Source organism: Osmerus eperlanus, chromosome 28, assembly GCF_963692335.1.
Source record: "Osmerus eperlanus chromosome 28, fOsmEpe2.1, whole genome shotgun sequence".
NCBI lineage: Eukaryota > Metazoa > Chordata > Actinopteri > Osmeriformes > Osmeridae > Osmerus > Osmerus eperlanus.
In genome coordinates this window covers 2252432-2278051 of record NC_085045.1, presented here as the reverse complement: position 1 = coordinate 2278051, position 25620 = coordinate 2252432, and the positions used below count along the sequence as shown (strand labels likewise).

At 50.2% G+C, this 25620-nt stretch overlaps 2 protein-coding genes across 4 annotated transcripts in view; one reads left to right on the top strand and one right to left on the bottom strand.

Moving 5' to 3' along the window:
• The window catches only part of prdm6 (PR domain containing 6), a 30389-nt gene extending 22456 nt beyond the window's left edge, over positions 1-7933 (top strand). For 2 of the 3 annotated variants that reach the window (XM_062454773.1, XM_062454774.1), the window contains 3 exons: positions 1960-2305; positions 5725-5901; positions 7608-7933. In XM_062454773.1, the coding sequence (XP_062310757.1) occupies positions 1960-2305; positions 5725-5901; positions 7608-7722 (638 nt within the window). In that variant the 3' untranslated portion in view covers positions 7723-7933. Of the gene's footprint in view, positions 1-1959; positions 2306-5724; positions 5912-7607 lie in introns of all 3 variants that reach the window. The other variant, XM_062454775.1, reaches the window with a different exon arrangement.
• Positions 7934-13694: 5761 nt separating this feature from the next.
• cep120 (centrosomal protein 120) lies at positions 13695-25579 on the bottom strand. Its single transcript, XM_062454765.1, has 20 exons — positions 25315-25579; positions 24854-25010; positions 24037-24151; positions 23780-23924; positions 23453-23601; positions 23020-23217; positions 22534-22761; positions 22183-22438; positions 21828-22047; positions 21128-21277; positions 20774-20956; positions 20452-20548; positions 20068-20250; positions 19867-19956; positions 19608-19700; positions 19349-19510; positions 17023-17145; positions 16786-16884; positions 14732-14877; positions 13695-14597 (listed from the first exon to the last, which is right to left on the bottom strand). Exons 1-20 carry the CDS (start codon positions 25361-25363, stop codon positions 14378-14380), a joined length of 3063 nt encoding a protein of 1020 aa, XP_062310749.1. The 5' UTR covers positions 25364-25579; the 3' UTR covers positions 13695-14377.
• Between the last annotated feature and the right edge of the window lie 41 nt (positions 25580-25620).

Genomic DNA, 25620 nt, shown 5'->3' with positions numbered 1-25620 from the left:
GAATCGGGCTATTAATCAGAAGGTTGCTGGTTTGATTCCCGGACGTGCCAAATTACATTGTGTCCTTGGGCAAGGCACTTCACCCTACTTGCCTTGGGGGGAATGTCCCTGTACTTACTGTAAGTCGCTCTGGATAAGCGTGTCTGCTAAATGACTAAATGTATGTCTGGGGAGGAGGGGCAGGGGCTTGGCAAGAAGGGTGGAGAATGGAAGCTTAGCTGCAATTGGTTAAGTACACAGAGTCTGGCTTTTATAATTGGTCGATGATGCTGCCGGAGGCTTAGATTGGTTGATCTCTCGAACGTTCTTGTCATACATTTACACAAGTTCCTTTGAATCTGACTCGCTCCTCGTGATGATCCGCAGCGTGCTCTGTCCAAACTCTGCCCAGAAATACAGAATTTCCTTTTGATTACTCTACATCCCTGTTGTCTTCATGAGAAGAGAAAGAGCCAGCCTTAGTCTCACATGTCTCACGTTACCGCCTGCTAAATCTGTGTTTTTGTACACAGCATGTTGCAATAGCAGGAATGTGGGATGTGGTTGGTCGTGGATGAGTTATCGCGGCCCGGGCTGCTCGGGGCCGTTCTTGAGAACGTCGGGGAGCATCATATGTTTCTTATAACAACAAGGAGAGGCTGCCGCATGAAGATGTTTCTGCTCAAAACTCAGAGAGGGTCTGCAGGTCTGCTGGTCTCTGACAGAGAGGGAGAGAGGGAGGGAGAGATGGGGTCTGCAGGTCTGCTGGTCTCTGACAGAGAGGGAGAGAGGGAGGGAGAGATGGGGTCTGCTGGTCTCTGACAGAGAGGGAGAGAGGGAGGGAGAGATGGGGTCTGCAGGTCTGCTGGTCTCTGACAGAGATGGAGAGAGGGAGGGAGAGATGGATGGATGGAGAGGGAGGGAGAGATGGATGGATGGATGGAGAGAGAGAGGGAGGGAGAGATGGATGGATGGAGAGAGGGAGGGAGAGATGGAGGTGGAGGGAGGATGAGAGAGAGGGTGATGGGGAGATGGAGAGAGAGAGAGAGAGAGGGAGAGAGAGAGAGAGAGAGTTTTGTATGTGACAGTATGTTTCAATAAAGACTTGAGACTTACTTAACAACACTCGTGCTTTCTTCATCTCAACTATGAAGAAAGCTTTCACTGCACTGTTTCATTGAAATAAACATGCATAATTCCTACATTTGAATGATGTATCTTCCATTAGGCCAAAACAATATTGACAAATGTTTGTTTACATAATGTTCGTAGCTCAACGAATGGAGCATTTGCAAGAGAGTTATAATGCATACGTCAATATGTACCCTGGGGGAACTTATAAATGGCATCATTATCTCCACATCATATTAGTTGCAGATCAATCCAGCCTGTTGGCTCTGACAGAGGTGAAATGATGAAGGATGGGCTGCAATTATGATGTGTACAGTTCAGTCGACATCAAACAAATGTCTGGGTTAAGTACTGTACATTGGCAACGACTTTTCGTGAGCTTGGTTTTCTTTATTAAGTAAACATCTATCCTGACATGAACTAAAACATGTAGCTGGTCACATTTGTCAAACATTCAGCCCAACAAGTTCAAACTCACGTCAATTTCCGAAATTTTCCAGCATCACAATTTAGTTCTCCTGTCTGCAGTGTCTGATTTCTGTGGTGATGAAAGAGATCGCAGCCACCATATTTAGATAGAAGTACCAATGAAATACAGTACTGTGCAAAGGTATTAAGCAACCAAGAAGAACAATGAACCCATGAACAATATGATATGTCTTAATATATATTTTTGTCTTCTGTGTGTCGCAGTGTAAAAGTGCAATGTTGAGAAAATGTTTGTTTAGTCTTTTCATTGCATTCGTTTTGTTTGTTATTTTGAGATTTTTGTAAGTTAAAAATTATTTAGTAAAGATTAATGTTTTTGGTCACGGCAGACATCCTGAGATTCTTCCATCTCCCCTCCAGTAAACGTGCCTGCCAGTGTGATGGAGGCCATGTCTAGACAGGAGAACCTGCAGCCCTTCAGCAAGACCAGCAAGCCCCCTCCGTCCCTCCTGCGCTCCATGGTGTTCCCCCACTCCCCCTGCGCCTCCCGCGGCTTCTCCATGATGGACAAGGCCGGCCACGCCGACCCCGGCGGCTTCGGACAGCTGGGCTCCAAGAACCAGCGCGTCCTGGCCAGCCCCACGTCCACCTCCCAGCTCAGCACCGAGTTCAGCGACTGGCACCTGTGGAAGTGCGGCCAGTGCTTCAAGACGTTCACCCAGAGGATCCTGCTGCAGATGCACGTCTGCACGCAGAACCCTGACAGGTACGAGGCCCGAGTGGATATCTGTTCCTGGCAAGCGTTGTCCCTCTGTTGGACTGTGCTCTGTTGGACTGTGCTCTGTTGGACTGTGCTCTGTTGGACTGTGCTCTGTTTGACTGTGCTATGCTGTGCTCTACTCTTACTTTACTGTGCTCAACACCTGAATAACTGAAATAACGCCACTCATGCTGTGTGTGAGGTTGCGACTCCTGCTACATAACTCTCTCTCTCTCTCTCTCTCTCTCTCTCTCTCTCTCTCTCTCTCTCTCTCTCTCTCTCTCTCTCTCCATCTCCATCTCCCTCCCTCTCTGTCATTATTGTATCTCTTTCTTCCTCTCTCTCTGTGTCTTGGGTCTTTCTGTTCCCAGGGTTCAAACCCAGTGTGCAACATCTCCCAACTTAATTAAATACGGCATGGGGGGGATGTATTGGAAATTTTTGCTTAGCTCTATTTTTCCTCAGAGCATACAGGCCTATAAATCAGCTTGAGATGTCAGGGAGAAATACCTAGGCCAACGGTGACACACAGGAAAACAGATGCCACTTATTCAATAAACTAATATTCATACTGAAGAAAAATGTGGCCTGGATACGCCGGAGTTGGAGTCAATGTGAGTGCTTGTCAATACTCAACTTTATGACCCTGGGGTGCAGATAAAATTTAGCTGAACAAGGGAATCGGGGTGTGTGGAAGACCAGGCTCCCTGCCTGGTAAATGACCCGATGCATCTGTTTAAAAAGCCCCTCACTGCCCCTGCTTTACTGCACTGGGCCTTATACATATTTATTGATGTTTCGTTTATATGTACATTTGGGCGAAGATGAATTACGATTGTAACTCAGCGCTGAAAAAAATCCTTTGGGATCGTCTGTATTTGCTGACTGTATGTGCTGGGTTTCTCCTCCACAAAGGAGGGACGTTTTCCTTCGTTTTCCCCCCTCTTCCCCCGGTCACTTCAAACATGTCTGTCAGCTTTGAAGAAACCTCCTTGTGATAGGACAGTCGATCACGCCAGGACGCCCGGAATGCTTTTTTCTTAACTATTCACGTTTTCGGAGTTGATCCAGATGACTTTCACACAGCTAAAGACAAGCTGGTTTTAAACTACTCACTGTATGACTTTGAACTTTCCCTAGACATCAGAAATATCTTCGCTGTGTAACATTACATAATTTCGCAGAACAGCAAATACAGACACTGGATATCCCTGTCTTAGGTTTACCAAGAAATGGGAGCCATGTTTGTTATGAGTCAGACTAAATGTGGGGCGGGGGAAACCAGGGGGGGCTCAAGTTGTGTTTCTATGTTTCCAGGGCGACAGGGATGACCTGTGTGAGGGGGGCAGGAGGGTCCGCAGTGGTCGTGGGTAGCACAGACTGTCTTCTACCCCAGTAATGAACACTTCCATACTTGAATAATACTGTTAATGCCATCAGGCCTTAGTGTGTCCTGTATGACCGCTGGGCTGTGTCCAAACGGAGGCCCATGCACACTCCTAAACACACCTGAACGCCTCGTAGTTTGGGTGTCTTTAGATGGACGTGTTTGATGCGAGGTGTTGACCTGTGGGAGTTGGGTATTCCAGCTCCGTCGAGCTGTTTCATCAACATCCCAGCACTCCACAGGCCGAGTGTGGAGATCACCTACTGAGATCCACACGCACCCATTGGCTTTCAGCCGCTGTCCCGCCCTTTTATGATTGCTGTGATTGGCCCGTGAGTGGGGCATTATCTCAACACTAGATTTTAATAGTGTGGTCGATGTGCTGGGGTGGAGGCTTCTGAGAGCGCGGTGTAAATATGTCGCTGGGAGGGATTCTGCGGATCATTGGCTCTGTATTGACGTGGTCAAACCAGTGATTTATCTGTGGAACGTCCCAGAAGCCTTCTCCTTCCAGACAAAGAGAGCCCTGTTCTCTGCCTGTTTGTTTCATGAAGTATGAACATTAGTATGTCTACTAACAATTCAGTAATAGCTCTCAGCAGCTTTGACTGCAGTGAATAAATAGTTTGATGTTTATTGAAACTAAAGAGTGTGATCGGATCAATTATACAATACAACATAAATGAAGTTGAAATGTCAGTATTCCGTGTGTGAGAGAGAGGTGTAATGTATGGTGACTCACTGTCCTAGAGCACTACCGTTTGTTTGTGTTTATGTGTGCGTGTACTACACAGTGTGTGTGTGTGTGATGGAGGTGTTTATCTACTGGACTCTCTCTTTCTCTCTCAAGCTCTGTAGCTAATAAACAATAACCAGGCATTAATCAGCCTGCGACGGCCTAATAAATAATATCCACACATTTATCACCTCCTGCAGCTCCCAATCAATGCAGCTCCAGAAAAACCTCCAAGTAAGTAGTGGTCTTAGTCACCCGGCCGGCCTTATAGACCTGGGTGATAGATGAGCCCTGCCCCCACACCACCGACGCTCCCGTTGGAAAACTGGGAGTGAGAATTTTTCGATTTTATTACACTTTCTTCTGTTTTTACTTCCTTCTTTTTTTCGTCCTTCTTCTTCTGTTTTGCTTCATTATTGTTTTTGTTTCGTTTATTTTACCCAAACAGCCAAGCCCCTGTGAGGAGGGATCTCTCTCCCTTACCTGTGTGTGTGTGTGTGTGTGTGAACAGGAGAGCCTGCTCCTCCTCTCCTCCTCTGTGTGTTTCTGTTCTTTAAGTTTCTCTGAGAGCAGAAACATCCCTCACTGATGGGATTGTTATTGTCTTTTATTAAGTGGAGTCATTTGTGTAATTTGGAGTAATTTGTGTGTGTGTGTGTGTGTGTGCATGTGTATGCGCGCATGTGTGTGTGTGTGTGTGTGAGTGCGTGTGTGTGCGTGCGTGTGCTCCCTGGAGCCCCCTCTCTCTGAAGGCCGTGTGTGATTGATGGAACAGTTGAACAGTCATTAGTGTGATCATTCTGAAGCAGTGCTTCCCTGCTCAGCCACAATGCTCTGTCTTCAGTTTGGCTGCTTAACAGGGAAGCATCCAACTGTGGCCCTGCTGGGACTGTCTCCTGACTCTAACACACACTCTTACACACACACACATAGTTACACAAACACACGTACAGTAGACACTTTCTCAAGTCTCTTTCTCACAATCTCTATCACAAACATATATGCACACACCTGCATTATATATAAATACACACTGATTGTCTCTGTGGATCTTATCTTACCTTCACACACACACACATGCACGCGCGCGCGCGCACACAATGATAGATGGCCAAGTCATGAACTAGGCACACATTGTTGATGAGGGTCATGCTGCCATAGCAACGGGAGTGCAGTGTCCGTTTCCCTCTGACCTGTTTGTGTGTGTGTGTGTGTTTACAGACCTCTAACTCCTTCTACCCTTTGTGTATGTGTGTGTGTGTGTGTGTGTGTGCACGTGCGTGTGTGTGTGTGTCTCCGCAGACCGTACCAGTGCGGCCACTGTTCCCAGTCCTTCTCCCAGCCTTCGGAGCTCCGTAACCACGTGGTCACACACTCCAGCGACCGGCCGTTCAAGTGCGGCTACTGCGGCCGGGCGTTCGCCGGCGCCACCACGCTCAACAACCACATCCGCACTCACACCGGGGAGAAGCCTTTCAAGTAAGTAACAGTGAGTACCTCCACTTCCTCCCCTCCATCACAGAGAGAGGCTGCAGCCAGCCTGTAGCTAGACGCACCAGCACCACCGCCACAGCACCACGGGGAAAACTGTTTGTCGGAATGTTTCGGTTAAAAAATACTTTTTTTTTTTTCAACGTCATTTCTTTTACGTTTCCCCAACCCGACAAGCACGTCCGCACTCACCTGGGAGATGCCATCCCAGCCGTGATAGGACCACAGCTACTGCTGTCTGTGTTCACACTAGGCCACGCTGCGCCCGGGCCGGCCCGTGTGTCAGTCAGGACCATGCCGCCGAGTTAACGATCGTCACGACATCAATTGAAATGCGTGCAGCATGTCATCATGTCTTTTACCAGCGCTGCCAGTCTGCAGGGAGGTCCTGGGGCCACGGGCCCTGATACTTCATTAGATCTGAGACCTGACTTCAAGGAGAGACACAAGGATGAGATTGACCCCTGCTGTGGCCCAGGCTGTCACCCCATCAACACGGACAATAGACGCCTCCCCCCCCGCCTACCCCACCCCACACTTGTAGGGTCAGCAGAGAGGGGAGAGAAAGGAGGAGGGAGGGAGGGAGGGAGGGTGGAGGTGATAAAAGATGTCTGGAAGGAGCCACAGTAATCCAGTAACAAATCATCCATCTAATCAGCGATCAGAGATATCCCAGCATGCCCGGTGTTCCAGCGTGTCATCAGCACTTCAGAGCCTCCTCGGAGAAAGAGACACACTCACACATTAATGAATACACCGCCAAAATCACTAGCCAATCAATAGCCTCCGAGTTATTCCCATTGAGCTGATATGCTTGACAGATTAGAGCTGGCATTTTCCGTTTGTCAAAGACAGAATGCTGAAATCTTTTTTTCTCTTTCTCTCTCTCTGGCTTGTGAAACATCGCTAAAGGAGAATAGTGTTGTGGTCTGCATCTTTTCTGTCCTGTGGGTAGTTTGACTCGTGTTTTTGTTTCACGTGGGCTCTTCCAACTTGTGTCTCCCCTCAGTTTAACCTGCCCCATTAAGACACATTAAACTCCCGGCTGCGCAGAGTTGGATAAACTGACCGGGGTACAGACATGTAATCATGTACTGACACAGAGAGGTAACTGACAACACAGTCAAGCAGGAGGGAGGGGAGGCAACACAGCCCCCCACCCGCACCTATAACCCCAGCAGTCAAGTGAATTAGCAGCCCCCCCCCATCTCTACCTGGCATGGTGTCAGCAGTGCTTTCTGGGCCGCTAAGCACAACACTCGGAGAGACAGGACCCCTTTTTTTGTGATGGCTGGCCCACAAAAAATCTCTTTTTGTTCTCTGTCTATTGGAAGTGACAGAGATGCTCGCCTTATCAAGCCGGGCTGGGCCGGGGGGGGGGGGGTGGGGGGTGGAGTATTGACAGGTCCAGAAGCATGGAGGTGCTCAGGCCTTCCCCCAGCATCACCCTCACAGCCTGGGGAACAGACTCCAATTACAGCCCCCTGCCCCTTCAGGAGTCACGCCACTTTGGAGTGTCGCTGGTCATTAGGCCAAGCAGAGATGAGGTGACGAGCAGCGAGCTACCTACCCTGCCCTCGCTCTCTAAGCCCTGTGTGCTGTTGTGTGATCAAGTGCGATCTAAGAGCTGTGTGTGTGTGTGTGCGTGTACAGTCTCGATCTAAGCCTTGTGTCTTGTGTGTGTGTGTGTCCAGGTGCGAGCGCTGTGACAGAAGCTTCACACAGGCGACCCAGCTGAGCAGACATCAGCGGATGCCCAACGAGTGCAAGCCCATCAACGAGAGCAGCGAATCAATCGAGGTGGATTAGCTGATTGACTGTCCGGAATTAAACTGCAAGGAAAATCATGATTAAATGTCACGGACACTTAAGCAAAACCAAAGATTTCCTCTGAGAACCCCCCCCAATCAGCAACAGAAAACCAAAAGCAGTAATAAAATAAGTAAGATGTTCAGAGACATTGATCCTGGCGAAGAACAGGACCAGGATGGGAATGGGACAGGAGGGGGCAGGGGGGGGGGGGGGTGGTGCTGAATGATGAGGGGGGAAGGGGTTATTTATTTATGACTGGGGAAGTCGTGGCCCTGAGAGCGCTGCAGAAGAAAGACGACCAAAAACGAACCCTGAAATACCAAAAATGTTCCTCTGTCTGTAGTCTGACGTCTCTGTTTCTCGTTGTTTGTAACCTGATACCAAAGGGAAGAGGACTGTCTGGGAGAGGAGGAGTGAGGAGAGGAGGGAGGAGGAGAGGAGGAGGAGGGAGGAGAGGATAGGAGGGAGGAGAGGATAGGAGGGAGGAGAGGGACAGACAGACCTCTGTTGTGGATGAACAACTTTGTACTACATTGCACCAGATGAGCGGTTTAAGGGTTTAGGAGAGGGCTGTCATGTCTTTGACACAACTAAAGAAGAAACTATCCACCAGTAGGGAATTGTAAAAAAAAAAAAAAAAGAAAAGAAAAGAAAAAAAATCTAAATTATATTTATCTCCTTCTATGGCTCTCATGCTCGGGCACTTTGATTATAATTATTTAATTTTCCAGTTTAGTTTGGAGAACTGTGCTCATGGATATTTTTCCATCCAGCCATTTTTTATGGCTTTTAAGACATTTTTCAGGACAAAATTGATTTTAGATTCAATAAAATCTTATAGTTTTTTGTCTTTGATCTCAACATATCAGCCGTGAGAGGTCTATTTCCCCACAGGCAAATGTATATCTCAATGATTCTGTTTCATTGTGACATCACTCCATGACGCTTTAAAATATTTTTATTTTCTCCCTTGTTCTTGTGGTTGTTTTGCTGTTTTCATTTCACAGGTTTCCATTCACTCTCATACAATCGTAGATGTATATAGCGTTGCAACGATACACTTCTAACTGGTGAGGGGAAGCACAGAAACATCCACATTTGGTTGGTGCCTAAAGTCAAAGCTTTAAAACTGATCACTGTAAAACTCTACAGTATCAAACACGTTGGATGCAAATCTACAAAACCAAATCTATATGTCTATCAAAATGCTGTTCATTCAGAATGTATGATCCTATGCTGTACATATAATACAATGGATTTTTTATAATATGGACCTAAAGATGTGAGGTGAAATAAGCAAAGCCATTTCACTCGGACAAAGAGCAGCACCATGTGTATGATAATCATCAGCTCTCCGGTACATAACAGTCAGAAACTTCTGGAAAAGTGTATTTAGACTCTGACCTGTCAACATTTGGACTCCTGTTTGCATGGTTTCAGCATTTTGCCTTTTTTAAATAAATATGGGTCTAAACCAAAACATTGTTCCAACTTGCATAGGAAATAAAGCAGAAGTTTTGATGATTATCAATAATTGTCCTGATAAAAATGCTGCTGTTTATTTCTGTTGATGCTCGAAAACGTATATTTGGTATAAATTTACAATGTCAAGAAACAGAACACGTTTACACGAAAACATGTATTTATCGTTTATTTTTTGCTCCGTATATAGCCCATTGACCCTACCCCGGGCTTGAAAAATTACGCGTTAAAAAACAGGTGTCTCAGTGTAAACCGTCAATGATCAGATAACGTATTTTTCAGTCACTGGTTTTAGAAAATGTCACTGGCTGTGTCAGAGATAGACCCGCCTATAGCTTATGTGCGTTTCAGACGCAGGGACTGACCAGACTGTAACCCGGCTTTGTCCTGGAGATGCCCAAATTCATCTTCGCAGGCGGTGATGTATCGGTGTGTCCAGGGGGGATCGCGGGGCGCGCTCCCTGCCCGCCGCCGGCCTCTCCGCTGTGTGTCTGTGAGGTCAGGTCCCCCGGCACCGCTGGTCTTGCCGTGCAGGCAGCTGTCAAGGGGTTATGGATCTGACCCGGGGAACGTGAACTCCGTGCGCACGCCCCTTCGCTGATTTATTATATAGTCCCATCAGCTCTCAGCCGTAGCTTCTCTCCGTCGGCTCCGGCGCCCCCGGTCCAAACACCAGCACGAAGCAGCCTCTTTAATAAACCTATCGGCATATCTACCCTTCAACCCCCCCCCCACCCCCCGCCGCCACCATTACCACACTCACATACACACATTCTCACTTTCTCTCCCTGTTTGGGTGCTGGCCGGGCAGGGGTCTAAAACCACCGTCTCACTTCAAGGGAGTCTTTCACATGACTGATTTAGTCTGGAGCTGCCCTCAGTCTCCCATGGTGCTCATACCACTCACACAGAACATTTCCAAATGATATAAAATGTTTATTTTGGCTGTAACGGTAGGCCTAGGCCTATGCTTGTTTCGTTTGGTGGACATATATCAATATTTACGTTAAGGTCTTTTAAGGGAATAGAAAATCTTCTCTTGATACCATAGGCCTACTGGTGAAATGACCCCTCTAGCTTGTCCGAGGTGGGACAGGGAGAAATCTCAATCCTTTTCTGCTGGCCTGTAATTCTAGTTAGTCAAGGACTAATTTTCTGCCAATTTCCACTTGACGTTGAGAAATAGCCTCATGTTTGTCAGTGTGGCACTGTCTGTTTGCTTTCTAAAGTCGAAGATGATTGCGACATTAATTGAGATAAATGGAATTGTCATGCCTTTATGTCTGAAAGAGGCCTGGCTTCTTTCTGTAGGCCTAAGCTACAATCTTCCACATTTCTTCCCATCCATTGATAATCACTTTTGTCGAGAGTAGACTGTTATATTTTACTGGGAGTGAGTCACATGGAAACAAAAACAGCTGTGTCCATTTAGAACTAATAATTGTATTAGCCCTCCCACTTCAAGCACATCTGAAGGTTAGAACAATTACCGCAATACCTTGAACTCCATTAAGAAAATATTGAACCACCTTTCTTCACATGCTTAGCAGCTAGTGGTCAGAGAATAGAAACAATGTAGTCAGCTTTAGAAGTGATTTAAACAAATTATTCTCAAGGGAATTTGATGAATTTGTTAAGCAAATACAGTTAAAATTCAAACATCAATCAACTCACTTTGCCATGGGAACTGGGACCTGTGAAACGCAGTTCTACCCAGAGGCTAAACAAATGATCACACAAGAAGTATTATTTTGTAAAGTTGTACATGTGAAAGCGGCCCAGGGACTTTAGACTGTAACGGTTTGCTTTTCATGGAATTTCCTGTTCGGGAAAATATTAAGCAGACTCGGGGTCACACTTTCAAAAGCAATTAGTGATCAAGCTTGAGTTTTTCTAACTTCTCCAGAAAAAAAAGAACTAATTGGAAACATACAACGCAGGGAAAAAGTCTGTGAGAAATTCGAGTTCTCTCTTGACCTTGTTCAAATACAAAGTTTATTACGCTAACTTGACAAATGTGTCTTAGCACTTGATATTTTCGTCAGTGTAAGTCTACATGTATGTTTGTGTAGAATTTGTAGTTGTGTGTGTGTGTGTGTGTATTGGGTTCGCATGATTGTTCACATGGGATCACATAGCAGCCAGATGAGAGAGGGCACAGGAACTTTCCCACATCTCCTTAACACGAGATAATAACCTACAAACCAACAACACAAGAATCTAAACGACTTTTTAAGTCAACACAGAGTGTGTGAAGCTACCAGGATTATAGTTTTTTTTTAAATATATATACGTGTTATGTGTGTTCCATGCTATTCTTACTCTATGCTGGATGCAGTTGCAGAGCAAGGCTATAGGTTGCAGGGTTAATGATGAGGTCGCTCAGTATTAAGGAATCTAAGCTCCTTCAAATCCATCTTAACCTACTCAACTCAGGTAATTCAGTAGGTCAGATTAATTTATGGTCTAATTTCACCTTTGGCCTTGACTTGACAGACTGTCTTTCCTGCCTGTGGAAGCCTCAAGCAAAGGGCCCAGTGTCACATGGCCCAGTCAGGCCAGACCTAAGCAGAGGAAAGCCCAGACGAGAGGTCTGGAGAGAGGGGCTCAGTAACCAGGCTGATAGCAGGTCTCTCTATCAGCTGTGTAAGCTGTGGCTGACGACCTGTCCACGGAACAGCTGTCAGAACGGGGGGTGATGGGCTGAGAGGGATAGAGTGTTTAAACAAGCCGTATGTCACTATCAGCCAGAGCAGGTTTTACAGACAAGAGGCTCACCCAACCCCCTCCGGACACACGCTACGCCCGTTCCCCAACTTCACAGGCTGAACGAGGAAATCGAGAATCCTCCACTCCTCCTTCCCTCTTTTCCCACACTTTTCTTTCTCCTCTCGTCTTCTCGCTTGTCCCTTTCCTTCCTCTCCTTCTCTTTTGTCCCTTCCTCCTCTCCTCCTCTCCCCTCCTCTCCCCTCCTCTCCTCCTCTCCTCCTCTCCTCTCCTCCTCTCCTCCCCTCCTCTCCTCCTCTCCTCCTCTCCTCTCCTCCTCTCCTCTCCTCTCCTCTCCTCCTCTCCTCTCCTCTCCTCCTGCCTGCAGATGGATGAGCTGGACGTGCCTGCACACTGTCAGCCTCGAGAGTCGAGACGTCAACACACACTCACAGAGGCTCTCTCTCTCACACACACACAGCCCATCCACCCTCCACTTTCTACCGTCAGATCGCCAGGGAGCACACACTTGCAGGCGTGTGCAAGGCGTGTAAGAGCATGTACTACATGTGATTACATGTGTAAGCTATCAGTCCTGGCCACCTCCAGGTCAACAGACAGAGCTCATCACAGAGACAAGAAAACACGTACTCTGCAGTATGTATAGGCTACTCTATCAGACAACCCTTGTGGAATTCTTATACTCTCATACAGTTATGATTAAATCTCTTTTTTATCACAATGTTAACCCTCGTGCTGCCTTCGGGTCACATGACCCAAAGGTTCATAACGAACCATCGTTGTGTTTACCCAATTTTACCCAATACAAAAACAAATAAAAATAATTTTCTTTTAACCTTCGCAATGTGGGGGGTCTGAGACAGCCCAACGGTTAAAAGAAAATGCTTCACTTTGTTTTTGTATGCGGTAAAGTTGTCGCAATACGACGGTGGGTCACAATGACTGATGGGTCAGAACGACCCGAAGATAACACAAGGGTTAAATGAGCAATAAGTTCAGTTTTGCATTTGTTGACGCTTGGAACCCTCCGTTGTGATTACATTGAGAGCAGAATGTTTGTCCTCCCTCTGGCTCAGTAGGGGGCGCCACAGAAATAAGGGGGGGGGGGGGCGCAGGCCCGGGGGGCAAATCAGAAATAAAGGGGGGTGGCCGCAGATCCGGAGGGGGGAGGGGGTGCCTCCTTTTACTGTGGTGCCCCCCAGTGGCATCTTATCATTTGTTCGTGCATCATAACTTATCATCATTTCATCGTGTATCACTCAGGTAAAGCAGAGTAAGAACTATGAGAAGGCCCTGCAGATGGACGAAAATAACATATATATATTACTTAATTAATATCAGTTAAATTAATTATCAATTGGGCCCCCCTTCTATATACTTGGAAATAACATATATATTACTTAACTGATATCAGTTCAATGAATTATCAATAGGTTTGAGCGATATTTGAACCAGGGGTAGTGTTAGGCAGTAGACTCGATGGTACACATGCTTACACCACTGAGCCACAGGGGTTCCTGCAAAGTTGTTTTCTACAAGACAGTGTAATTGCCATTATAACACCACTAAATGCCAAAGGACAACGAACGTTTTGTTATCATTGTATAATTCGCACTCTGGATCAAACACAAATATAACTGAACCCCAGAAAAGAGAGAAGAAAAAAAATCTCAACTTTCAACACAGTATCATTTGAGTGTGTGTAGGAATGTAGGCCTACAAGACACCTTAAAACTCATACTGATGCTAAACCACAACAGTACCTCCAAATAGTTTATTTAACACAAATAAATCAATATACACATTTGCAGAAATGCACATCAGTCAGAAATAAATAGTGCGGCTCACTAATGCTGGATCTGCATGACGAGGAAAGATAGCGAGCGTTACTGAGGACTTTTCCCATGCTCTGGCGCCCTCTTGTGTTCACAGGAACCTCTACAAGTACTGACAGAACAAACCTTGGCTCAGGGTGCTGGAATATGACTCTTAAGTCTTTTGTTTACCACACCAGTAATTCTGGATGGAAAGAGGTAAATAATAATTTTTGTATTTTCTTTCGTCTACTTTTCTTTCAAAAAATAATTAGTGCGAGCCTCGTATAAAAATAAACTCACACATATCAAGTACTGCCAAGCTGAGCTTCAAAACCCAACATCCCTATCCACATACGTAACACAGGTCTAATCCAATGAAAGACTCTATTGGTCCTAGACAGTTCTCCCCACATGGTAATACGTTCGTCGACACGGCCTCTGGTTATTGGTTAGTGAAAATCCAATGACAACAGTCCTACAGGTCCATGGAAGCTGTCTGGTTAGAAAAATGCCTTTCCCAGGCCCACTAACTGGGTCACCATGAGGATCACATGGGTTACCAGCTGCCTACCAGGCCTGATAACCACCAACCAGCGAACGCCCCCTCTCCCTCTCGGCCGCCCGTCTCAGTGAGCGGGCCGCGTCGCCATGGCGTCCTGGATCTGCCGGTTGAGCTCGCTGATGATGCGGTCGTCGTGTGTGTACACGCCGGTGCGGAGCAGCGTGTCTCTCTCCTCCAGGAGGCGGCTCAGGTGCTCCTCCGCCCCCTCGCTCAGGGACACGACCCCCCCGGGAGCGGGGACCGGCTCCCCCCACCCCGGCCTCCGCTCCTCCTGGAGCTTCAGTCTGGAGAGACACACACACACACACACACACACGCACAAAAGAATGGTTACTGGTAAAGGAAATAGAAACCTAGAAATGGGTTAGTTTGTGTGTGTTTGTTTGTGTTTCTGAGTGTGTGTGTGTGTGTGTCTGACCTGTTCAGTTGATTCCGGATGTCGTCCAGTTCCTGTTTGTCTGTTTTGACAGCTTCCTTCTCCTCTGCTGCCAGGTAGCGCAGCCTCATGCTCTCCAGCTCCTGCTGTTGCTTCTTCAGCCGTGTCATCGCGTTCTCCTGCTCCCTCTGACACACACACACACACACACACACACACACACACACAGGAGGAGAGGGAGGGGTGTTAGCCCTCTTCAGGAACACAAACCAACACACCGAGTTCATCTGTCCTTCATGGAGAAACAGAGACATGCAGACCCAAAACCGTCCAGAGGAACGCGTTGACCGGCTGGTCGTCAAAACAACCCGCTGCACCTCAGAGCTGTGGGATCTGACAGGGAGGACTGGACCCAGCCAGACCCAGACCAGCCCCCCCTCCACACGGCCCACAGGCTGACACACCTCCCTCCCTCTCTCGGTGACCAGCCAGGCAGCCTGGAACATGTTTGTTGAAACCGCAATTGCTACATCAACAAACCGGGAGAAACGTTTGAAGCGGCTGAGGACCAGCCCCAGAAGCAGAACAAGCAGAGACCTGGACAGGAACTGTGAGGGGAGCCTCACACTCCAGCCTCACCCACAGCCCCAGCCTCACCCACAGCCCCAGCCTCATGCTCCAGCCTCACCCACAGCCCCAGCCTCACGCTCCAGCCTCACCCACAGCCCCAGCCTCACCCACAGCCCCAGCCTCACGCTCCAGCCTCACCCACAGCCCCAGCCTCACCCACAGCCCCAGCCTCAAGCTCCAGCCTCACCCACAGCCCCAGCCTCACGCTCCAGCCTCACCCACAGCCCCAGCCTCACGCTCCAGCCTCACCCACAGCCCCAGCCTCACCCACAGCCCCAGCCTCACGCTCCAGCCTCACCCACAGCCCCAGCCTCACCCACAGCCCCAGCTTCACGCTCCAGCCTCACCCACAGCCCCAGCCTCACGCTCCAGCCTCACCCACAGCCCCAGCCTCACCCACAGCCCCAGCCTCACACCCCAGCCTCACCCACAGCCCCAGCCCTCTTACCCATCACAACTCCCACAGAACAACCAGAATGAACTGGATCTGCTGGCTAGACGAAGGGTGGGGGGGCGCAGTGATAACATGGAGATAAGAGGAGAACAGGAGGACCAGACTGGAACCTCCAGAAAGGAACTGGTCTGGCTCCTCCGTGGGGCTGACCAGGCCAGGAGGCTGGGCCTCTGACAAAAGGAATTTTTATGATCCCACTCTGGTTATACACAATGCCATGGTGTTGATCTGAGAGGTGAAATAGTAGAGCAAACTAAACACACCCCGACTACAGAGAGAGAGAGAGAGAGAGAGAGAGAGAGAGAGCGAGAGAGAGAGCGAGCATGTAGGCTGGTCCCACCCATGGCCTGATACACCACACCAACAATGCACAGACATGCAAATGGTCGAGGCCTGGGCTGTTTCTGCACACAATACAAACAAGATTTATAGTCCTGGCCCACATTAAGTTATGAAGCCCCTTAGTACAGCATAAATCAACGGGTGTTTTCTTAACATAGATCTGGCACTTAGAGAGGGAAAGGAGGCCGCACAGTTTCCAGCTGGCTTGTGTCTCTAACAGTTCTTACTGAGGCCTGATAAGCCTGGCCTGTCTGCTCTGTTTACCCTAGCATTAGTCTCTCTGAGGGGTCTCTGACCCAGCGGCGCAGGGGCTGCAGACCAGACAGAGGTGCCCACCGCTCTGCAGCTCCAGGAGTCTTCATTGTTTCGGTCGACCTAGGAAAATATTATGGCCTGGGGAGAACGCACGCTCGGTGACGTCACACACGTGTCACGGGTATGACATGACGACCCAGCCCGCCATCTTGTTCTCAGACCAAACTGGTTGCTATAGGCTGACTCAAGCCATAACATCTACAGGGGTCACCGACTAGATATACACGTCTAGGAGGGAGAAATTATCAACTGTGATTAAGACTCTGATGTGACAAGGACCTCCCCAACTCAGCATGGATGCTGCTCAGACCGTCTCCAGATCGACTCCCCAGTGTGGCACAGGAGGCAGCAGTACCTGTTTAAACCTGGCCAGCTCTTTTAAGGCGCGCCCCCACTGCTGCTTGTAGTGGAGCTTGGACTTGGTGGTGGATTCCAGCTTCCTCTCCAGCTCCACCTTAAATTGGGGAGGAAATAAATGAAAACAAAATAAAGCAGTGACCTTTTCGGAAACATGAACTGTCGCTAGGTCCTCAGGACAGCGAGCCGATCCCAGAGCACTGGGACTTCGTCATGTGAGGTTTTGTGAAGTGACCTTCTCCAGGGACAGAAGGTTGATCTCTGACTGCAGCCGGATCTCAGGACGGATGTTCTGCTGCTCTCTGGAGAGCTGGAAGTCTTTCTCCAGCTGCCTGTTACGCCCCTCCGCATCCAGGAGCTGGGCAGGGGGGCGTGGAGAGAGCGAGGGGTAGACAAACAAGACAGAGAGAGAGAGAGAGGCGAAAAGAGAGAGAGGCAAAGAGGGACAGAGAGTGAGAATGAGAACGTTTCAAATAACATCTATAAATAGCATGGGGTCATCCATAAAGATAATGGGTTACACTTAAGTCTGTAATTCACAGTAATGCTGGAAAACAAAAGAGCACAGTGTCAACAGTGAGCTGGGCTGGACTCCAGACGCCTGGCTGCTCTCACTACAAAACACACTTCAAAGACTCCACAGGGTGAGGAAGAATCCCCTCACACCCAATACCTACACTTAGCCAGGGCCTCACTCTCTCTGGAGAGAGAGAGAGAGAGAGAGAGAGAGAGAGAGAGAGAGAGAGAGAGAGAGAGAGAGAGAGAGAGAGAGAGAGAGAGAGAGAGAGAGGGAGACAGAGAGAGAGACAGAGAGAGAGCGAGGGAGAGAGAGGGGGAGAGAGACAGAGAGAGAGAGGGGGAGACAGAGAGAGAGACAGAGAGAGAGACAGAGAGAGAGCGAGGGAGAGAGCGAGGGAGAGAGAGAGGGGGAGAGAGAGAGAGAGACAGAGAGAGAGCGAGGGAGAGAGCGAGGGGGAGAGAGAGGGGGAGAGGGAGACAGAGAGAGACAGAGAGAGAGAGAGCGAGGGAGAGAGAAGGAGAGAGAGAGATATAGGATGTGTGTGCAGCCCAGCCCCAGACCTGATGGAAGAGTTCTGGTGTGTGGACGGCAGACAGATGTGTGTTTACACATTCCTGACACAGGGAGATGAGAACTAAACACATCCCAGCCTAGTCTGGTCACACTGTCCCAGCCTCAGCCCAACCCCAGCCCCAGCCCCAGCCCAACCCCAGCCCCAGCCCAGCCTCAGCCTCAGCCCAACCCCAACCCCAACCCCAGCCCAACCCCAACCTCAGCCCAACCCAGCCTCAGCCTCAGCCCCAGCCCCAACCTCAGCCCAACCCCAGCCCAGCCCCAGCCTCAGCCCAACCCCAGCCCCAGCCTCAGCCTCAGCCCAACCCCAGCCCCAGCCTCAGCCTCAGCTCTAGCCCCAGCCCCAGCAAATCCTAGGCTGCTCCCCATCCCTGGCTTCTCTCGGCGTGTCAGAAACCTACTTTGCTTGATTTGTTATGGCCGGCAGAGGAGCCAGCTGTTCTCTGGGAGAGCGAGACTGCAGACAGAAGTATTTCACTAAGTGGGTTGTCTGAGAGCAGGATGGAGAGAGGGGAGATAACACACATCCTATCTTCAACTTTCTTTCTCCGTGAAACCAGAGAGGGGGGTGTGGGGGTTAGTGAGTGTGTGTGTGTGTGTGTGTCAAGGAGGGAATGAGGAAGAAGAACAGGGAGAGAAAGAGAGAGGAAGAGAAAGAGAGGAATAACAAGAGAAATGTGTTGGATGACGGGGCAGCGGACCTGAAGGCTAAATGAAACACAGTCAAGTGGAGGATGAAGCACTCAGGTCTGGACCACATCAAACTCTCACTGCTCCGCCACCAGGAGGAAGTGAGCCAACCACAGCACGACACCACACACTCTCACTTTAAAGCATTACCGTATCATATATGCATGCAGTCTGTCTGTCTGTGTGTGTGTGTGCTAAAGGGTAGCAGAGGGCAGACAGGACCCAGCAGGGCAGCAGGGCTCATGGTCACAGCTGGACAAACATGGATGCTGGGATCTCATCCTACTCACACTCACTCCACAACACAGGACTGGAAACATCTCATTGGCTAAAGTGGAGAAGCTTCGACGGTAATGTAATTGCATACTGTAATTCTAATAGTTTTAAACAAAGTGAAATATCAAGACGTCCCAGAAGCTGTAGGTAATGCAATAACAATCTCTCTCTCTTACCCTCCCTCCCTCCCCCTCCAGGACCTCAGGGTGTGGGGGATGTGGCCCATTGACCCCACACTCACCGGTCACACCAGGACACCAGCTCGACCCTGGGAAGACCAGCCAGTGACTGACACATAACCACACACCCACACCCCTCCCCACACACCCACACCCCTCCCCACACAACCACCCCTCCCCACACCCACACCCCTCCCCACACACCCACACCCCTCCCCACACACCCACCCCTCCCCACACACCCACCCCTCCCCACACACCCACCCCTCCCCACACACCCACCCCTCCCCACACACACACACACAGCCCCCCTCCCCACCTACCTGCTGTTGATGTCTGGCTCGCTCCTCCTCCAGCTGTCTGACCTTCGACCTCTCCAGCTCCACCTGGTGGTGGCAATCCTGCTGCAGCCTGCGCCCGCCCTCCTGCACCTCCCTCAGGGTGCGCTCGTGCTCCGCCCGCAGCTCCGTCTGCAGGCGCTGCGTCTGGAGGGGGGGGGGGAAGCGCCACAGCCAGTCAGACCGTCTGCGACGGCGCACGCGTGTGAACTTTGACCCTGTGAACTCTGCTTGATCGCCCCACCTCTGTCTCGGCGTGGGCCAGCTGCCTCTCTCTCTTCTCCAGGTCGGCCAGGGTCTTCTGAAGCTGCCCCTCCAGGAGGTTGTACTCCTGCTCCTACACACACACACACACACACACACACACACACGCGCAAGGTTACAACACCGGCTGGGCCAACGCAGTTTTTTATATATACAAAGGTAAATGTATATATGTCCTTGACTACACTAACAAGGCTGAGTGGCATCAGTAGTAACTAGAAGTTTCTTCAGGACTGTACCTTCTTCTTGACCAGAGCCTCCCTCTCCCGGTCTCTCTTCCTCCACTCCTCAGCCAGCGCCTGCATGTGACTCAGCTCCTTTTTCTTCAGCTGGGGGCCACACACACACACACACACACACACACCACAGTCAGATCACACACACACGTGGACCCCCCACAGGGGAACACCTCCCCCCCCCCCACAGTGCATGGTTCTTACCTGGTCATCAAACAGGTCCTCCTGCATCTCCTTCCACATCTCCAGTTCCAGCGCTGCCTGGTACTCGGGGGTCTCCCTGGGCGGGAGGGCCCCTGGGGCAGGGGCTGATCCCGGGGCAGGGCCTCCTCCAGGGGCCGCCTGCCTGGGAGCAGAGACTGCTCTCTGCGGGGCTGGCTGTCCATTCTGTCACACAACACAACACCTGGAGGTGAGTCCATCTTCCATCATCTTTCATGGATCCATCTAAACAATCTGTAGTCTGTCCACCCGTCTGAAGCGGGTCTCTGTGGAGTCTCTCTCTCTGGAGTCTCTCTCAGGAGTCTCTCCAGCAGGTCTGTGTGTGGGGTCAGAGAGACTGTGTGTGTGTGTGTGTGTGTGTGTTACCTGAGAGGAGTCAGACAGCAGGATCTCCTGAGCTCTCACCAGGCCCATGTCCTCCAGGTTGGTGACGTAGCACAGCTCAGCAACCTTCTCACTGGGCCTGCTCACACGCACACACACACACACACACACACAGACCCATTCATCAAGACTGACCTTGTGAAATGCAAAGCACACACAGCCTTGCGTTTGTCACTCATGAAAAACGTATTTAAAACAAGGCCCCTCCAAACTCTGTGTAAGAGCGCCTCCTGGTGGACCCGATGCTCAACTGCAGCCCACCAAGTCCCTCGACATGAAACCCTTTGACCTGTGACCCCCTCACCCCTGGGCTTTGTAGACGGGGATCCTGTCTGAGTGCGTCTGCCTCCAGTGCTGCCGGCCGGAGGGGCCCAGGAAGCGGGTCTTCTCGGAGGTCAGGAGGAGGGACAGCTGGACGCTAGCCGTGCCCAGGAGCAGGTCTCTGCTGCTGGGGTCGCGGTGCCACACCTCCACCACCAGGGGCACCCTGGAGCACAGGGGACACAGCCAAGTCTCGTTTCCAGGCGGCGGTGCATGATTACTCACTGACATACTGTTATCTCACGTGTGTAACAAGCTTCCTCTCCTCATTTCCTAACCAGCAGCCCTGGTGGAAGAGCTGTCGTCCTCCTGGGACCAGGCCGTGCCCGGGACTGACCTGAGGAAGGTGTCCTGGAGCTGGTGAGGCAGGGCGGCAAAGTCGAAGGCGCAGTAGGACTGAGGCAAGAACACCTCCGTGTTCCTCCTCACCTCCACCGGGGGGTTGGTCATGATGGGCGCCGCGCTGCCGAAGAACTGGTACGCATACCTGGCGGTAGAGCATGATTCGGGATGTGGTTTATGCTGAACTGTTCCGTGACCCCCCCCCCCCCCCCCCCGCCACTGAGATGTTGTTGTTGCACTGTAGTTAAGTGATTGAGATGTTAGTATTGCATATTAGTGGTGTTATGTCTTCACAGTGCCTCGCGGCTGTTATGTGGTTACTCTGTGATGTGGCCAGTATATGCAGACCGTTGCTTGACTCTGACCAACAAAATACTGTTTGTATTACGCTTGCACATCGCTTCAAATAACTAAGGGAGGCAGAGAGGCAGAGGGAGGCTGAGAGAGGCAGAGGGAGGCTGAAGGAGGCAGAGGGAGACTGAGAGAGGCTGAGAGAGGCTGAGAGAGGCTAAGGGAGGCAGAAGGAGGCAGAGGGAGGCTGAGGGAGGCTGAGGGAGGCTGAAGGAGGCAGAGGGAGGCTGAGGGAGGCTAAGGGAGGCTGAAGGACGCAGAGGGAGGCTGAGAGAGGCTAAGGAAGGCAGAAGGAGGCAGAGGGAGGCTGAGGGAGGCAGAAGGAGGCAGAAGGAGGCAGGTACCTGAGGGTGCAGCTGACAGGGAAGGCCAGGGTGAGGTTCTTGATGCTGCGCAGGTCCATGGAGAAGCAGTAGTGGTGAGCCGAGGAGGGGATGGAGATCTTAGGAGCCGACACACTGACGGAGGAGGGCCCGGCCTCCGGACCACCCACCTCCTCCAACCTCAGTTCCTCCTCCAGCTCCCCCTCCTCCAACTCCTCCTCCTGGGGTGGGGGTGCAGGGGCTGGGGTAAATACAGGAGGGGGGGTTCATCAATGCAACAAAACCAATATAAAGAACTACAGAAATGTATTGTTTATTCATTCCAGAGCCTACCTGACTACATCACAGATGTTCTATGTTAGGAAGCAGAACCTACCATGAGGAGAAGCCTCCTCTCCGAGGCTGTCAGCCTCGCTCTCCGTGTGTGTGTGGTGCTGGTCCTGAGGCTGGGGGGGCTGGGGGGACTCGGCCCGGGCCGGGGGGGGCAGAAAGGGGGACTGTATGCCAGGAGAGGGGCTGGGGAGCCTCTGGTCGACCGGAGGGAGAGAGGAGGGGAGGCCTTGGGGGTCAGTTCCACCCTGAGCTGGTATCTGAACCTGGGGTCCATCTCCTCCCTCTGCCTTCCCTTCCATCTACAAACAGATAGAGAGAGAGACAGAGAGATACATAGAGAAAAGGATACACAAGTGTGGTCTGTGGTGCCCATTGGTGTGTTTCCAGCCTGTACCTGGGTGCCGAGCGCCTCCTTCCGGAGAGTGACCGACACCCCCACGGTGGGCAGCAGGTCCAGGGGAACGGAGGAGGGCCGGCTGGGCTTGGTTCTGTTGGGCGGCTGGAGGACGAAGGCTCCCTCCACGGTGGCCACCTGGCTCTGCAGGTCCACCCCGGTCTGGCCCAGGCCTGCCAGGGACACCTCCGTGCTGCCCAGGGAGTGGTTCCCACAGCACAGGTGGATCTGGAAGGGGAGGCAGGTAGGAAGGGGGGGTTAAGGGAGGGAGAGGAAGGGGGAGAGAAGGTGGGTAGGTCGAGAGAGAGACACAGAGACGCAGAGAGAGAGACATAGAGAGAGAGAGAGAGAGAGAGAGAGAGAGAGAGAGAGAGAGAGAGAGAGAGAGAGAGAGAGAGCGAGAGAGAGACACAGAGACAGTGGTGTGATGAAAGGCAGTGAGTGTGTGTAGAACGTGCAGGTGAGAGAGAGGGTCAGGTGTTGTACCTGCAGACTAGGCTGCAGGCCGAGGAAGACCCTGAGCACAGACTCGCTGCTGCGGACCCTGACCGACGCCCTCTCCGGCTCGAAGCTGGGGCTCAGAAGGTTCTGGAAGGGCTCGCTGGTGATGTCGTTCCCCAGCAGAGTGTAGTAGAAGAAGAACTCGGAGCCCTGTCCAGCCAGCTTCAAGGTACTAGGGATCAACTGACACAAACAAAGCAAGATGGAGTATTGTGTTATTACTTAAGATCGTTAGACATAATGATGGATATCAACCATAACTTATGATGCACGCTGACAGAGGGGTTTTTAGTCTTTGTGACATCACACACCATTGACACAACTGTTCTACAGCAAGTAAACCACCCGACCCGTGCCTACATCTGTGCCCAGCACAGCCCATAATGCACCCAGTTGCCACGGATACGTGTCCCCCCACCTGCTCCAGCTTGGTGGCGAAAGCCACGGTGACTGAGAGGAGGAACATGTCGCAGCAGAGTTCGGGCGGGCCGATCTGGTGGTAGCCCTCCTGCTGGACCAGCACTGCCTCCAGCCTCTCAGGGAGCAGAGCCGCCAGCACCGGGGAACCTGACCGCACCACAGGGAGACAGCTACCAGGTCAACTGTGTGTGTGTGCGTGTGGAGTGTTGTAGTTCAAACTGCCTTCGACATGTGGGATGGAGGGATGGATAGATGCCTTATTCATCGCCTTGGGGAAATGGCAGAAAGCATCCTTTTACTAGCACAGTTTAGTTTGTTCCCTCACCTTGCCTGGGTGGGGCCTTTTTGGCCTTGAAGCGTTCAGGCGTGTGGTCCGGCGGCTTGGTGTCGTTCTCCAGGGTCACACTGAGCAGGAGAGCTGGGCGGAGCTTAGTGTACTTGCTGCTTAGCAACGGGTACCACTTTGGATCCTTGGGAGAACAGGGTCAGGTTTGAGTATGGTGTACATTCTGTTCAGGTCAGGTCAAAAAGGAGACTGAGAGACAGAGGCTGTGTTTTAGAAATCTGAAAAAAGGAGCTCACTTGTTTGACTTCCTGCACAGATCTCAAGTCCAGGACAATGTATCCAACACACTCCCGCGCTGAAGTGCTGGTATTAATGGCATAGCACTGGAGTTTGATGGGGGTTCGCTGCAGTCTGACAGGGATCAGGACAGAGGAGCACAGATAAGACACCAAGTAAACTCAATACTCAAACACCCAGAGCTGTCACAGTGAATCAGAGTCGCAGTGACACAGGCTCCACTTCAGATCTGTGCGGACTCTCTAGGCAGCTTCCATTATGTATTTGTCAACACTGCATTTATCGAGCCATCGCCTTCGTGTGGCTGATCACAGCTACTGGCTGGTCTCCGAGTAAGGACAACAGGATGGTAGATATTATATTGTTGGACCTTTCTATATGCGTGCAGGGGTGGAAGTCACGAATTACAACTACTCACATTACTGTAGTTTTTATGTGTACGTAATTTTATGAGTATATTTTTAAGACTGTAATTGTATTTGTACTTATGTACAAATTAAGATAAGTAATATACTTTGCTACTTTTAAAATCACAATTTGTTACTGAGTAGCCAAGCCTACAATTTTAATTAATATTCAAACATTTGACTAAATGAACCAATAAAAACCCTGCTATTTGGACCAGAAAAAGTCCCTGCTACAGCAGATTAATTTATGGACAGAACTGATGGTTTGGAGAAGCAAACCAACCACATGATGGAATGACAGCCACCATGAACTCATTGAAAATGACAACTGCTTGTTGCAACTGTGACTAAGGTCTTGAACACCAGCATAGCTTGGAGGAATGAGGGTATCTTTCATGGAGATAGTGACCTGTGTTGGTGCAGTGTCCGCCTATCCAGCTCCCAGGCTAGCTCGGTACAGAACTGCGGCTGCTCTCGGTGGTCCACCGGGTCAGTGGCCAACTGCTCTCCATCAAACTTAGCCTGAACTATAAGATGATGGCGCTGACTCTTGGGAAATTGACGTCCTGGGGATGGTGAAGTTAACAGTCATGATGTATAAAACAGCTGCATATATCTATGAAACTATACAGTTTGCAGTACACTGCATACTTCTCTGTAATGCTGCTGTGCTGGTAGTCTCAGGTTGCTAGCATTGCTAGTTAGTTAGCTAGCTACGACTGGGCTAGCTAGCTTTCTAAACTTTAGTTGCTAAAGCTAGCTAATTATTAGCATTACGTTTCAAAATAACAAGCACCCTGGCTAGCTAGCTATTTTAAACTGGCAAACATTTTCGGTGTAGGTGTTAAGAGGTTTGAAAGATTCGCTTACCCTCAAGTATGGACACCACGATAAGAAGTTGGTCAGATTTCGAAGACATTCTGACATTTGTGCGATTAATCAATACTTTAGCTAAGACGCATTAATAGTGGCGCACTATAGTAGCAAGATAGTTGCCTCTATTTGTAGACCTAAACATTTAGCTGTGCTACAGACCGATTTACCAACTTGTTGCTCGATATGACAGCTGATTTGTTTACACAGAACTGGTTATTCCGTTGGCTGCATACCCGCTTTGTTGTCATTTGTTGCCGCCGGTCCTTCGTTCAAAATCGGAAGTGTCGGTGGAGACTTCAA